Raw genomic sequence first — 16,433 nt, forward strand, 5'->3', positions numbered from 1 at the left:
GGTTATGGTGACTTGTGGTGAGGTCATGTTGAGTGGTACTGAGGTCATGTTCAGTGGCACTGAGGTCGTGTTGAGTGGCACTGAGGTTGTGTTTACTGGCAGGGAGGTTGTGTTCACTGATAGCAAGGTCGTGGTGACTGGTTGTGAGGTCGTGTTGAGTGGCAGCAAGGTTGTGTTTACTGGCAGAGAGGTTGTGTTCACTGATAGCAAGGTCATGGTGACTGGTTGTGAGGTCGTGTTGAGTGGCAGCGAGGTCATGGTGACTGGTGGTGACGTTGTGTTGAGTGGCGCTGAGATCGTGTTTACTGGCAATGAGGTTGTGTTTACTTGCAGTGAGGTTGTGTTCACTGGGAGCGAGGCCGTGGTGACTGGAGGTGAGGTTGTGGTAACTGGTGGTGAGGTCATGTTGAGTGGCGCTGAGGTCGTATTGAGTGGCGCTGAGGTCGTGTTTACCGGCAGAGAGGTTGTGTTCACTGGGAGCGAGGTCGTGGTGACTGGAGGTGAGGTTGTGGTGACTGGTGGTGAGGTCATTTTGAGTGGCGCTGAGATCGTGTTTACTGGCAATGAGGTTGTGTTTACTTGCAGTGAGGTTGTGTTCACTGGGAGCGAGGCCGTGGTGACTGGAGGTGAGGTTGTGGTAACTGGTGGTGAGGTCATGTTGAGTGGCGCTGAGGTCGTATTGAGTGGCGCTGAGGTCGTGTTTACCGGCAGAGAGGTTGTGTTCACTGGGAGCGAGGTCGTGGTGACTGGAGGTGAGGTTGTGGTGACTGGTGGTGAGGTCATTTTGAGTGGCGCTGAGGTCGTGTTGAGTGTCACTAAGGTTGTGTTGAGTGGCAGCGAGGTCGTGGTGACTGGTTGTGACGTCGTGTTGAGTGGTGCTGAGATCATTTTTACTGGCAGTGAGGTTGTGTTCACTGGCAGCAAGGTCATGGTGACTGTGGGTGAGGTCATGTCGAGTGGCGCTGAGGTCATGTTTAGTGGCACTGAGGTCATGTTGAGTGGCAGCAAGGTTGTGGTGAACGGTGGTGAGGTTTTGTTGACTGGCAGTGAGGTTGTGTTGACTGGCAGCGAGGTTATGGTGACTTGGGGTGAGGTCATGTTGAGTGGTGCTGAGGTCATGTTGAGTGGCATTGAGGTCGTGTTGAGTGGCACTGAGGTTGTGTTTTCTGGCAGGGAGGTTGTGTTCACTGATAGCAAGGTCGTGGTGACTGGTTGTGAGGTCGTGTTGAGTGGCAGCAAGGTTGTGTTTACTGGCAGAGAGGTTGTGTTCACTGATAGCAAGGTCGTGGTGACTGGTTGTGAGGTCGTGTTGAGTGGCAGCGAGGTTGTGGTGACTGGTGGTGACGTTGTGTTGAGTGGCGCTGAGATTGTGTTTACTGGCAGTGAGGTTGTGTTAACTGGCAGCGAGGTCATGGTGACTGGGGGTGAGGTCATGTCAAGTGGCACTGAGGTTGTGTTGAGTGGTGCTGAGGTCGTGTTGAGTGGTGCTGAGGTCGAGCTGAGTGGCAGCGTGGTTGTGGTGACTGGTTGTGACGTCGTGTTGAGTGGCAATGAGGTTGTGTTTACTTGCAGCGAGGTTGTGTTCACTGATAGCAAGGTCGTGGTGACTGGGGGTGAGGTCATGTCGAGTGGCGCTGAGATTGTGTTTACTGGCAGTGAGGTTGTGTTAACTGGCAGCGAGGTCATGTTGAGTGGCGCTAAGGTTGTGTTGAGTGGCATTGTGGTCATGTTGAGTGGCAGCGAGGTCATAGTGACTGGAGGTGAGGTTGTGGTATCTGGTGGTGAGGTCATGTTGAGTGGTGCTGAGGTCGTGTTGAGTGTCACTAAGGTCATGTTGAGTGTCACTAAGGTCATGTTGAGTGGCAGCGAGGTCGTGTTGAGTGTCACTAAGGTTGTGTTGAGTGGCAGCGAGGTCGTGGTGACTGGTTGTGACGTCATGTTGAGTGGTGCTGAGATCATTTTTACTGGCAGTGAGGTTGTGTTCACTGGCAGCAAGGTCATGGTGACTGTGGGTGAGGTCATGTCGAGTGGCGTTGAGGTCATGTTTAGTGGCACTGAGGTCATGTTGAGTGGCAGCAAGGTTGTAGTGAACGGTGGTGAGGTTGTGTTGAATGGCAGTGAGGTTATGGTGACTGGGGGTGACGTCGTATTGAGTGGCGCTGAGGTCATGTTGAGTGGCATTGAGGTCGTGTTGAGTGGCACTGAGGTTGTGTTTACTGGCATCGAGGTTGTGTTCACTGATAGCAAGGTCATGGTGACTGGTTGTGAGGTCGTGTTGAGTGGCAGCGAGGTTGTGGTGACTGGTGGTGACGTTGTGTTGAGTGGCGCTGAGATCGTGTTTACTGGCAGTGAGGTTGTGTTAACTGGCAGCGAGGTCATGGTGACTGGGAGTGAGGTCATGTCGAGTGGCGCTGAGGTTGTGTTGAGTGGTGCTGAGGTCGTGTTGAGTGGTGCTGAGGTCGTGTTGAGTGGTAGCGTGGTCGTGGTGACTGGTTGTGACATCGTGTTGAGTGGCAATGAGGTTGTGTTTACTTGCAGCGAGGTTGTGTTCACTGATAGCAAGGTCGTGGTGACTGGGGGTGAGGTCATGTCGAGTGGCGCTGAGGTTGTGTTTACTGGCAGTGAGGTTGTGTTAACTGGCAGCGAGGTCATGGTGAGTGGCGGTGAGGTCGTGGTGAGTGGCGCTGAGGTCGTGTTGAGTGGCACTGAGGTCGTGTTGAGTGGCACTGAGGTCGTGTTGAGTGGCATTGAGGTCATGTTGAGTGGCAGCGAGGTCGCGGTAACTAGAGGTGAGGTTGTGGTAACTGGTGGTGAGGTCATGTTGAGTGGTGCTGAGATCATGTTGAGTGGCGCTGAGGTCGTGTTCACTGGCAGTGAGGTTGTGTTCACTGGCAGCGAGGTCATGGTGACGACTGGTGGTATGGTTGTGGTGACTGGTGGTGAGGTCATGTTGAGTGGAGCTGAGCTCGTGTTTACTGGCAGTGAGGTTGTGTTCACTGGCAGCAAGGTCATGGTGACTTGTGGTAAGGTTGTGGTGACTGGTGGTGAGGTCATGTTCAGTGGCACTGAGGTCATGTTCAGTGGCACTGAGGTCATGTTGAGTGGCAGTGAGGCTGTGGTGACTGGAGTTGAGGTCGTGTTCACTGGCACTGAGGTTGTGTTCACTGGCAGCGAGGTCATGGTGACGACTGGTGGTATGGTTGTGGTGACTGGTGGTGAGGTCATGTTGAGTGGAGCTGAGCTCGTGTTTACTGGCAGTGAGGTTGTGTTCACTGGCAGCAAGGTCATGGTGACTTGTGGTAAGGTTGTGGTGACTGGTGGTGAGGTCATGTTCAGTGGCACTGAGGTCATGTTCAGTGGCACTGAGGTCATGTTGAGTGGCAGTGAGGCTGTGGTGACTGGAGTTGAGGTTGTGGTAACTGGTGGTGAGGTCATGTTGAGTGGCGCTGAGGTTGTGTAGAGTGGCACTGAGGTTGTGGTGACTGGCACTGCGGTCGTGTTGAGTGGCACTGCGGTCGTGTTGAGTGGCAGCACGGTCGTGGTGAATAGTGGTGAGGTCATGTCGAGTGGTACAGAGGTTGTGTTGAGTGGTGCTGAGGTCGTGTTGATTGGCTCTGAAGTCATGTCGAGTGGCTCTGAGGTTGAGTTAAGTGGCACTGAGGTCGTCTTGAGTGGCACTGTGGTCATATTGAGTGGCTCTGAGGTTGTGTTGAGGGCCTCTGCGGTTGTGTTGAGTGGCTCTGAGGTTGTTTTAAGGGGCACTGCGGTCGTGTTGAGTGGCTTTGCTGTCATGTTGAGCGGCTCTGCGGTCGTGTTGAGTGGCTCTGAGGTCGTGTCGAGTGGCTCTGCGGTCGTGATGAGCGGCTCTGCGGTCGTGTTGAGTGGCTCTGAGGTTGAGTCGAGTGGCTCTGCTGTTGTATTAAATGGCTCTGCGGTCGTGTTGAGTGTCACTGCGGTTGTGTCGAGTGGCTCTATGGTCGTGTCAAGTGGCTCTGCAGTCGTGTTGAGTGGCTCTACGGTCGTGTCGAGTGGCTCTGAGGTCGTGTCGAGTGGCTCTGCTGTTGTATTAAATGGCTCTGCGGTCGTGTTGAGTGTCACTGCGGTTGTGTCGAGTGGCTCTATGGTAGTGTCAAGTGGCTCTGTGGTCGTGTTGAGCGGCTCTGAGGTCGTGTCGAGTGGCTCTGCGGTCGTATTAAATTGCTCTGAGGTCGTGTCGAGTGGCTCTGCCGTTGTATTAAATGGCTCTGCGGTTGTGTTGAGCAGCTCTGAGGTCGTGTCGAGTGGCTCTGTTGTCGTGTCGAGTGGCTCTATGGTCGTGTCGAGTGGCTCTGAGGTCGTGTCGAGTGGCTCTGCGGTCGTGTCGAGTGGCTCTGCGGTCGTATTAAATTGCTCTGAGGTCGTGTCGAGTGGCTCTGCCGTTGTATTAAATGGCTCTGCGGTCGTGTTGAGCAGCTCTGAGGTCGTGTCGAGTGGCTCTGTTGTCGTGTCGAGTGGCTCTGTGGTCGTGTCGAGTGGCTCTGCGGTCGTGTCGAGTGGCTCTGCGGTCGTATTAAATTGCTCTGAGGTTGTGTCGAGTGGCTCTGCCGTTGTATTAAATGTCTCTGCGGTCATGTTGAGCAGCTCTGAGGTTGTGTCGAGTGGCTCTGTCGTATCGAGTAGCTCTGCTGTCATATTAAATGGCTCTGCTGTCATGTAGAGTGTCTCTGCGGTCAGGTCGAGAGGCTCTGACGTCGTGTTTACTGGCAGTGAGGTTGTTTGCACTGCAACGAGAATAATTAGTTACACATAAAAGTTTAGTTTGTCAGTCCAGCTAATCTTGAATAATAACATACAGTTATTTTATATTAAGGTTGTTTATATATTACTTTAAGGTGGAACAGTATATAGCATATCATTCATACAATCAAATGTAAGTGATGAAGAGTGAGTAAAATAACCTTTTCTGTGAGATGCTTCAATTGATTACCCCTCTCCTGAAGAGGTGCATGCTTTGGGCATAGGGACGTTTTATTTGAAATGAAATGAGTTTCCACTTCCACATACATACAGTGTGCCTTTACATTAACAGGCGATGTGTGCACTGCTTCAATAAAACTCATTTGCAAATAATTAAGCGCCAATCATTAGCTACAAACAAAGATACAAAACCACATTTACATTTTCTTTCAAACATCATGGCAATGGCGGTGCATGTAGGTGTACACATACATTGCTGACATTGTGGGGACTCACCTTCCCTATGGAGACAAAATGCAATGCCCCATAACATAAATCATAAAATTTTAGGGTGAATACTTTGTTTAACACTTGTTTTAAACTGTTTTTTGACTTTATTGCTGAAATATCATTGAATGATGTCTGTTGGATTTTGATTTAATAGCCTAAGCTATAATTGTTCAGATCGACTGGATCAGGATGCTGAAACACATATTACGTATGACAGAAATGCAGTCTTCGCATAAGGAAGCTTTGGTTTGGATAAAGAAACAGCTGCCCCTAAGACGATCCACCCAGCCAAATCCACTGGACCAGGCACCATGGCAGGTGCTGTGAGGAGGAGAGGGAAGAGCGTCAGGATGGGAGCCATGCTGGCCTAGCTTGAACTTGGACAGGTTGCTTCTGGCTAATGTCCGGTCTGGACGAAATGGGACTCATGTAAGCCAAGCAACATTCACTTGTGTTGCTGTTGCATTGACTGGTGGTGAGGTCATGTGGTCTGGTGGTGAGGTTATTTTTACAGGTGGTGAGGTTGCATTGACAGGTGTTGAGGTTATGTGGACTATTGACGAGATTGTGTTTCCTTGTGGCAGCCTGCAAAGTCCACTGAGTCTGCCAATGCAGCGCGGCAACAGGTCGTGCGTGTCTATTTTTGACGGTAGCAGCATCAAGCTGCGCAGAGCAGATTGAGCCGTGCAGGGAGTCAGACACAGAACAGCATAGAGAATCTGGTAAATTTTCAAAATAAAACACCCTGTGCAACTCACAATCAAAAATCAAAATAAACAAACAAAAAAAGTAAGCCATGCAGACAACGGAACAAAACTGGGTCACAGTTGCCAGTAGAAGCACAAAAGGACTAACAACAAGCCAGCAATGCTCTCCGTTCCTGAAATGCATCTGAGACACTTGACGCCAGGCAGAGGGCGAAACAAACTGTTTAGCAGCAGTAAAGCAAATTAGCCAGACTCAAGTAGTCCTGACTATGGCCTTTCTCACCTAGTTTTCCAGTCAGGTTTCACTACGATCAGCTCAGCCAATCATGAAGTCCATCCATCCATCCATCATCAACCGATGATGTAAAAAATTTGGTAATGATTGCGCAAAGTGGGTGTGGCTTATTACAAGAAATGTAAATTTCTTGACATTTCTCATTCCTAACTTCAAAAAATTGAAGAAAATCATCCATAAGTCCTATAGAGCTGAAACGTTTTCAGCACATCCACTGACATGTGATCAGTTCAAAAGTCAGTCACTTTTTCAGAATATGCTAATTCAATTAACATCTATATCTCCACAAGTCTTTCTTCAAACACAAGTGTTTCAAAGGGTTTTCAGGTCGGTCAAACGGTGAGTCTACAGTGATATTCAGTATCTTGCTGTAACTTGTACAGTATGAACAACATTTTCTTTTTAACTCAGTTTTGGATCAAATCCCACAAAAATAATTAACAACACACCCAAAACCAGCATGTATGTTTTTTTTCAGAATTACTTCACCTACATCTTGACTGTTGTAGGAATTGCCTCAAGGCTGAGATATTGTGTTCATGAGAATGGGACAGACGAGGATGGACAACCTGAAAACGTAAGCTGTGAACAATAACTGTAAAAGAAGTGGAAGCAGTCACTGTGCTGAAACCCATTGGTTTGTCGACTAGTCTCAAGATTGGCCTTTTGGCTGTCGCAATCTTGCTTTTTTAGAACCAGAAATGACCATATTTGGATTACTGGGTGGTGCTGGATCCAGATGACTTTTCTAAGGTTTACCAGACACTTAATGATAGCTTTGAGCCTCACCTCTTGTCCTCGTCTGCAAAAAGAACCGCGACCTGCGGCTCTGCACTGATTTTCAATGGCTGAATGCTAGCACTGTCAGGGATGCACATCCCTTGCCTCACCGGGATTATGCCCTGGATGCACTAAAGTGGAGGTCCACAGGGATGACAAGAAGTTTACTGCATTCAACTACGTTTGAGCGATATGAGTACAACAGACTGCCACAAGGTCAATAGCAACAGCCCGGCCACATTCACAAGGATAATGATGGCCGTCTTTGGTGATCAAATTTTCTTGAGCCTCTTGTGTTAGCTGGATGACGTAATTGTGTTTAGTCCTGATGAGCAGTTGGCACCGCAGGGGTTGGAGATGGTATTCAAGAGGTTGAAAACGCACAACTTGAATCTTGCTCCCAAGAAGTGCTACCTCATGAGATCATCTGTGAAGTCATATTGTGAGGAAGGATGGCATCTCTACTCACCCGGAAAATGTCAAAGCCATTGTTGACCTGGATGAGAAGGATTAGAAGGAAGAGGGCACCAAGATCCCCTCAATCTCCAAAATAAGATCCTTCCTCGGAATGGTGGGATTTTAGTTCTTTGAGGGATACTCCCAAATGAGCAAGCCTGTTCTCGCTGACGTCTGGTATGAAGAAGCCCAGACGAGCCAAGGGAAAAAAGAGCCCACCTGTGTCCAGGGAGCGTTCCTCTACTGACTGGACCCCGGATTGTAGTGGAGCTTTCTAGAAGCTGAAGCAGGCATTGTTGGATAATGTCACTCTTGCACATTCCCATAGGCAGAAATCACGGGGGGGGTTATGTCCCCCCCCCCATTGGAGGGGTGTCCCCCCCCTTAAAAACCAACAAATAATATAATGATATATACTTAAAATAGCATTGTGTAAATAGTAAAACAATACAAACAGGGCAATTACAGTGCTTTATAAGTTTAGGAGTCCGGTGGCAGAAAACCAGTTCAAATCCGTCAGTAGTTGTGGAGCTCCAGTAATGTTAAGTAGGCTGGCAGGGTGGTTTTATGCACTTTAAACATTGGATGAGCTGATTCTTTTGTCTTTAATACAGATGATGCTGAGTCATTAATACATTTATCATGACAAAATGTTATGATAACCAATTATTTTTCCATGAGCCCACTCTGTCATTGCCTAGCTTATTTGGTAGCTTGTTTAACAGCTTATTGGACTGGAACTCATTTTCTACAGCTAGAGATGTGCAGATTGATCAGCTGGGGACTGAAATAGGCCGTTTATTTTCGCTTACTGGGCTCTGACCGGTGACCGGGGCGAGCAGTGTCAAATATCCAATTCTCTGCCGGTGACACTGAACGCTACAAACAGGCTGCGTGGCGCCATGTTTCACATGTGTGCACAGAAAGTAACCTCATGTCGCATCCACACACACACACAGGCTAAAACATGTCTTAGGTGTGTTGAAATTATTCACGAGTGAAGAAGACAACGATGGATAATGTAAAGCAGGGAGCAGGTAAAGCAACAGTTAACAGGGCTGTTGGTGACGATGTAATTCATACCACGGTGGTCTCTATTGGTAATTAACAACAAGCCTCCTCCACACGCAGCTCACCTGCTGCAGGTGAAAAACCAAACGTGAGTGCTTGTGTGTGTGACAGGAAAAGCAAGGTGAGCAGATTACTGTAGTTTGTGATTAAACACAAAAATAAATTTGAGAATATAATGTGTGCAATTTATTTTCAGCTCCTTACAGTGAAAATGCTAATCTTATTTTATAATCAGTGTTTCATTATGACCATACAATTGAGATCAGTGAGAATAGCCAACATTTCTACTTATGCTGATGGGGATACTAATAAAAATAGATTTTTCCAATAAATACTTACAAAAATATTTGTGTATGCTGTCAAATATAGATCTTAGAAAGAAATAAAATCGGAATCGGCAGATCAGACCTTTTAAAAAATCAGTGACTGGAATCAGCCAGGAAAAATGTAACCTGTGCATCGCTTACTACAGCGATAATCCTTTGTGTGAACCAATATTAGGCTAATACCGTAGATCTACCGTTGTAGAGGGAGATCAGTTCGCCTGCTGCCGTTAAATATATGTATATAAACAACTATTGCTTTGTGTTGTTGGTCAGAAAAATTGTAGTAAGGCTTCTCTGTGTACACGTATCCTATAAAAGTACAATTTTGGCTGTATTATTTGTATCCCTTTCAAAAATTGCTTTTGAGAAATGTTATGTTATGTTTATTGTCCCCCCCCCTACTGTGAGAAATTTACACCCATGCACAACCCATCTTCAGTAAGCCATTCCTGCTGTCAGTTGATGCCTCCTCTAATGGCCTCAGGGCTTTGTTGTCTTAGCTGGTCGACGGCGAGGACGCTGCACATGGCATTTGCCAGCAAATCACTCAACTATGCCCAGTCACGCTATCCAGCTCACAGGCCGGAATTCCTCTTACTTTAGTGGGCTGTTTGTGACAAATTCAGCCACTGGTTGAGAGGTCAAACATTCTCTGTAAGGACTTACAACAACCGACTAACTCTTACCTGTGAGCAGAGGAGGGTGTCCAACTTCCCCATATAAATGGCCCCATATAATTTTGAAATCATCCCCGGCCCTAAGAATGTGGTAGCGGATGCCCTGAGCCGTGAGCCATTTGTGCGACCCAGATTTATCACTTGAACACTTGTTCAAGCATTAAACAACATTTCCTGCATTCTGGTGATCACTTGTTACCTTGATGTACAATGAAACTCATGCCCCTTTCACACTTGACAAAACACATCTGGTTTTTGTATTCAGTAGGAAAGGGTGGGTTTGGCATTAAATCCTGTGTCAAATGATGACATAGTCACAGCAGTGATGGAAACATGACACCTGGGTGGAATTGGAATAGATAGAATAGGCCTAATTTCCGTCAGCTGGGTGACTTTAGATACGCAAAGTGATGTCTTTCAGAGCACAAACACTGTAGACCAGTATGGTGCTGTTACAGAGAGAGAGTGAGCAGTGCTCGAAATAAGTTTTAAAAACGCGTTTCCCAATGGAAGCATCTTACACGGAGGCTCTGACACTGACAGAAGCACCATCTGTACTGCCCTCTGCTGTGCCTCCTGCTGGTTAGTCAGAAGCAGTAGTGGTAGAACAGAATCGGAGGGAGCTTTAGTGCCAAGTAGTGTTTTACACACTGTTTTTGCTTTGGTGATAAGGTGCTACACGTTGACAAATATACAGTTGACATAAATAAATCTACAAATATATAAATATGGAATAAATAAATGCAAGTTATATAAGAATAATAAAAGAATAGAGAAAAATTAAAGCTGCAAGCAGTGTTGGGCGGGCCCTCGCACTTGTAGCGCGTCCGGGTGTGAGCCGGCCGCGTTGCACATTCTGGAGCTCTGCCAGTGCGGCTGTGAATTTGCTACGCGGTTCCGACGCTGCATGAAGGTGCTACATGTCACTTCCTGTGTCCCCTATGTGGAGCTACATAGCACTTGCCGCTATGAATATAAATCGGTATTGGCATGTAGATGTCTGCAGGGTGGGAGAGTTATCAAGCATGTAAAGTTTGGTTCAGATGTGAGCATGTACACTGAAGTTACAACAACTTCCTGTGTCACGGCGAAGAGTTGATCTTTGACGCCACGCCACGGACACGCCCATTGACGAAAACTCACAGATGGCACAACTTTTCATCTTCAATGCCTTTAGAAGGCACCGCAGAAATTTGAAGTCGGTCGAACTTCAGTGCTCTGTGTTTCATTACCCAATCAAAGGGATACCCTGTCTCCCCAAGTTGTGACATAATCCAGAAAGCCGAACTTTAAATAACCAAAGTCTCCAAAGATCCGAAAGCATTTAATTAAGTTTAATTAAATCTTCAGTTACCTGATTACGTTTGCCTCTATTTGAGTAGTTATGTTAACATGTTGTTGCTATCTGTTGTTGATATTAGTGCTGAAAAGAATCTAAATAAGTTACTTTTGCAGTGTTTTTATTTTCAGCAAGACACTCCCTCATCTAATGTAATCAATGCTTGTTCATAATACTTTCCTACAAAATTCCTTTAGAAATGATGTTAAAGAAATGTTTTACTATACTCTTAATCGCCAGCTTGAATTTAAGGATGAATAACTAAATTCCCCGGTTCCTAATGAGAGATGATCTTGGATTAGCTTTCCTCATGTAACCGGAGCTCCCCCAAGTAGACGAAATAAGTATTACATACCATCGTTGGAAATGCCGTTAAATGTATAATTATCCTGACCAATAATGTGAAAATTGTTTCCTGTTACCAAATGCTTAACTTAGAACAGTAAAACTGTTCGACAATTAAGGCTTGATTGTGGAAAATATTTGATTATAATACGTGCAAAGATTTATTTTCCTTTAGACATTAAGTTTAGAAAGGCAGTCCCTTGGGAAACCTGAAACGCCCTCTGGGGAACCACGCCCCAGGCAACAAAAGAGCGACACGCTACGTCGTTCACGCTCTTCTCTGCTCTCTCGGCTCGCTCTGCCCTCTGGACGCTTCGGCACGCGTCCAGCGTGCCTCGCCAGGCAACGCTCTCAGAGTCGGCCAGCGAAATAGGCCTTTTGTTCGCTTGAAGCTATACACGCGAAGTGCCGCGACATTGATCTGCCCCTCAGTTTGTTTTATTTTCTTTCTTCCTTTTGTTTTGTTAAAGTTATCAGTCCGTTAAGCTACACTGGACTAATTCAGGAACGACCAAGTTCCATTTTTAAGCTTTGTCGTCGAGCCAACTTCACCGAGGTCAGACCAAGCCACGTGGTCTTGCCAGCGGCAACAAAGGAAACCTGAAAACAGCCGAATTGCCAGACGGAGGACGGCGTTTTCTTCAGTCAGACACGGAGAACCCCGGAGAATCCCTAGCAAAAAGCCAGGCTCGGGCAGCTAGCGTGGGACCCGTGCAACAGGCCAAAGTAGGCCATCGACAAGCCGTAAGACCTAACCAACATTCTGTGGTCAGAGATTTCCTTTTAACTCTTTTTTATCACATTAGTTAGAGAATAAATTCACTGTAATATAATCAAGAACTGTTGCCTATTTCTACGTCCCTGCCAAGAGAATTAACCCTTCAGATTTGAGACTGACTGAGTGATTTAAGATAATTGAGCGATTATTAACTAACTGACCACTAGTAATAATTGTATAATTATTAAAAACTACCTAGAGGTCCGGAGACTCTAGGATTATAACAACTCCGGTGGTGCCCTTAAACGAGGAATATTGTTGATTTTATGAATATTAAAATTCATAATTGGGTATTAATTCTCATAAATTTATTAAAATGCATAACTAAATCTAGGTTTGCTACATAGTTTATATTGAGTTTAACACAGCAGTGTATGAGTAAGGGCTGGCTGATATGGACAAAAATAGTAAAATCATTATCTTTATTATCCATCCATCGTCAACTGCTTATCCTGCGTACAGGGTTGCGGGGGGCTGTAGCCAATCCCAGCTGGCATTGGGCGAAAGGCGGGGTACACCCTGGACAGGTCGCCAGTCCATCCCAGGATTATCTTTCTTATTATAAGTTTAAAGGCTGATTTTTGCTCTTGAATAAACCAGATGGCTAACTGCTTTTAAATTTTTCTTTATGGTCAGAACAAACACACAGTGGATCACTTCACACATCTGAGGTAGAACCATTGACTGTATAAAACAACAAATATGCATGAGAAAAATAAAGTAAAATCTTTTTTCAGTCCCTTTTCCTCAACACAATAAATATCTTAATAGAAAAGAAAATGCTAATTCGTTTGTGATTCAAATGAATAAAATCAAATATTTATTGAACATGTTATATTGTTATTGAGGAAAACTGTATCAGAATAATTACCATTATTGTTTTATTGCCCAGCCCTAGTTCACATTCAGAAATGGACACGATCAGTTCACCAAAAACATGAGCATGATCAATAATCAGCACACTGTCTAGGCGCCTGTCTGTGCTGTCAGACTTTTGTATTTTATTTGCAGAAGTGTCTCTGACCACCTCCAGAGGTCGTTTTGCTGATTGGATCAAGATCTGTCCTCAATGTGTCTCAGGTGCATTTACACATGTACTTTCATGTGGTCAAGTGCTACATCACAATCTGATCACCTAAAATACATTTTAATGCCAGGTGTAAACAGCTTCTATGTTCCCTGATTCGGAATATGCAAAGTCATTCACCTGTGGTGAAAATCAAACTGCCAAATATGGCATTGCGTCGTTCATTAAGAGATCAAACGCACGTCTCTTTTCTATCAAAGAAATTGTTTCAAAATTTGAAGTCGTAAATTTATATTTGTTGAGGTCTTAAAATGTCTTAAAAAGCATTAAATTTTACTTTTAAAATGGTGCAAGAACCCTGAAGCGGCCACGCCCCTAATAATGCAGAACTTAAATTGGCTTAATATAACATCACAAAGGGCAAAATTAGCGATATGCACTAAAACCATTTTTTGAACCAGGCAGTAAACATGTTTTATTCTGCTGTAAAGTTGGGCATTTTAACATGGGGTCAGAGGAGATTGACTCCCTTCTGCAGCCAGCCTCAAGTGGCCACTCGATGAATTGCAGTTTCAGATACTTCTGTATTGGCGTCAGGCGGGAGACCGGAAGGTTGCCGCTTGTTCTAGCCATCATCTAGTCTGTTCTCTGTCTGGTTTGGATCAGCCACCAAAAAGGACAGGGACAGACTACAACGAACAGTCAGGACTGCAGAAAAGATCATTAGTGCCAACCTGCCCTCTATTCAGGACATTTCGAGAGTCTGGAAACATGCAGGAAACATCACTGCAGATCCATCTCACCCCGGACACAACCTGTTCCAGCTTCTCCCCTCTGGTAGGTGCTATAGAGCACTGTACACTAAAACCAACATACTCAGAACAGTTTCTTCCCACAAGCTGACTCTACTGTGCAATAACCCAGTAACTCTGCCTCTAATCAGCCACCTTTACTGGCTACCACTTATTATTTATTCATCATTTTCTATTTCAGAGCTGTTCATACTGTTCATATTGTACATTGTATATTGTACTGTTTAGATCAACCTAAATAAAAGTATTTCTCCATCCCCACATTCATTTTATGAAAAGTAATATAAACATTTTATAAATGAAAGCGGCTTGGTTTGGACAAAATTGACAACTCTACCAGCTACACTTGATGACATACAATAAAGTAAATAATAGGTTGCCTTTGACATCATGTGAAAACAATTTGTTATCGTTAAAGAATGTATAGTTGTATCATTATGTTACCTGTTGTGACATTGGTTGTAGCTGTTCCCACTAGTCCTGTAGGGAAAATGTCATAATGATCAAAACTAAATTTAGTCCAATTCAGGTTTCCCACAATCTCATAGATGGATGAACTCCAACAAATACCTGCTAACAGGAGAAGGAATCTGAGAGGCTCCATCCTCCCTGTGTTTTATTCCTGTAAAATATTGAGAAATAATTATAAATACATTTTGAATACATTTTAGTATGCAGAACAAATATGAAGACTGATGTCATTCTTATAAACATTTACTAGCCAGTTTATTAGGTACACCTAGCTAAAACAAATACAGTCTAAAACCGCAATAAATCATTAAAACATGAAGGTTATAACATTGATTAAACTTAATGGTCAGCGTTGAAGTTGTAGTTTGTTGTGCTGTTGAACTGCATTGCATCATACTGAGAGGCATCATACTGAGAGGCATTTCTAATCTTCACCCCATTTATATCAATACGGGTACTTAATATTAGAAATACCTCGCAGTATAACATGATACAAATCAACAGAACCTGAAAGACTAAAATTGTCTGAAAACTGAACATATGGGAAAGTAGGATATATTGTAGGACTGTTTTATTAATCTTCATTATTTGTAGCAAGGTATACCTAATAAACTGGCAACTAAGTCTAAGAACAAGAGTGATTTTGACTTAATGCTTGCCCCATCCTCTACTTGTGTGTGTCAGGGACTCAGTACTCATCCTTATTATTTAGCAGATGCCTGGGTAATGCCAGTATTGTAGAAAAACAACTTGTCACATCTGATAAAGTAGCACCACACCTCTGTTTAAAATTCCAACTGCAGGTGAATGCTCTGCTACAAGACTAAAATTTATGCACGGCATAATAGCATCATGTGGGACATTCAGATTCATCTCCAAGAAAATCCTGTGTGTTACTACTGACATGTTTAGGAGGCATACATTTCTTGTGTTTATTTGTGGATTGAATTAAAATTTCTGTCAACCTAATATTTTAGTAATAGGTTATGGGCAAGTTATCAAATTACACAAATAATTACTTAACTCCTTAAGACTCACTAAAACTCCTGACGCAGTATTGATCTGTCTATGCCATGAATGTATCAGACTTTCAGTTTGAGATTCACATGTCTGTTATATATTTAATTTATGTATTTGATGTAATTTGTATCAGAATACATTTTCATGCTTTATTGTATGTATCCTTTTTCACATAATCAATATTGGTAGATACTTAAAATAAATTTCCTGTGCAATGGTTGAATTCATTGCAATTCTTATTAGACCATGTTTGCTGTGTGTCTGAGCAAATAGCTAAAAAAGTCACTCAATAAAATTGTGTGACTTAAAAGCAGTACACATAACAATGGCAAAACCTAGAGGGTATAAATTATGATTAGAATTTGTCTGATAGCCTTTCCCCTAAACCCAAATAGAAATCCTTCATTCCAAATCACAGAATTCAATTTACAGTCCCAAAAAGAGTAGTAAACATTGTTTTAAAAAATTGCAATATGTGTGGCTTACAGCCTTTTCAAAAGTAAATTAGCAGACATAAAGTACACATTGGTAATACAAAGTGATTCCATGTCAATATAAACATTTGATTTCTTACCTTCAACTGTCCAACTGTGCAGCAATATTGTTATATTCACTGCAATTGTTCAATAAATGGTTCAAGCTAACACTAAGAAGGCTTCAGACACCTTATTCTCTTGAATCAACAAGTTGAAGTGAAGACTTTTCATTGAGTGAGGATTGTGTGGGTGAAGAAATTCTTACAATTTTAGATGTCTGACTTAACTTGCTGGACTTGTTCTGCTGTGCATCATTTCCTCCAAGGATGGAATAGGATGATTGAGTTTGAGTGATGGAAGTAACTTTGTTATTTCAAACTTTCTTTCTTTCTTTCTATATTAATCCAATTAGCATTGGTTATTCTTCCTGTGGTCCATTAAATTGCATGTTCATAATAAAACATTGACTGTTACAAAGTTCTAAATTTTGTTGAAAGCTGGAAATGTTTGAGAGTAGTATCCTGGCGCTGGTTATTACTCTCACTCACACTCAGACACATCTCGAAATTAAAAGTGCCCCAGGTTAGGCTACTCAACAGAACTTCTTTGTACAAATAAAATCAAACT

The 16,433-nt window shown here is 44.0% G+C and overlaps 1 protein-coding gene across 1 annotated transcript; it reads right to left on the reverse strand.

Annotated features, from left to right (window-relative positions):
* Positions 1-6: 6 nt before the first annotated feature.
* On the reverse strand, positions 7-16,035 carry LOC119899178 (mucin-5AC-like; the record flags this gene model as incomplete). Its single annotated transcript, XM_038713647.1, has 4 exons — positions 15,905-16,035; positions 14,410-14,461; positions 14,284-14,319; positions 7-4,760 (listed from the first exon to the last, which is right to left on the reverse strand). Coding segments are annotated over exons 2-4 (4,824 nt in total), but the record flags the coding sequence as incomplete, so codon positions are not given.
* Positions 16,036-16,433: the final 398 nt, after the last annotated feature.

Source organism: Micropterus salmoides, unplaced genomic scaffold (assembly GCF_014851395.1).
Source record: "Micropterus salmoides isolate LMB-PRFRI ecotype aquatic unplaced genomic scaffold, ASM1485139v1 Ms_hic_scaffold_12, whole genome shotgun sequence".
Taxonomy (NCBI): Eukaryota; Metazoa; Chordata; class Actinopteri; order Centrarchiformes; family Centrarchidae; genus Micropterus; species Micropterus salmoides.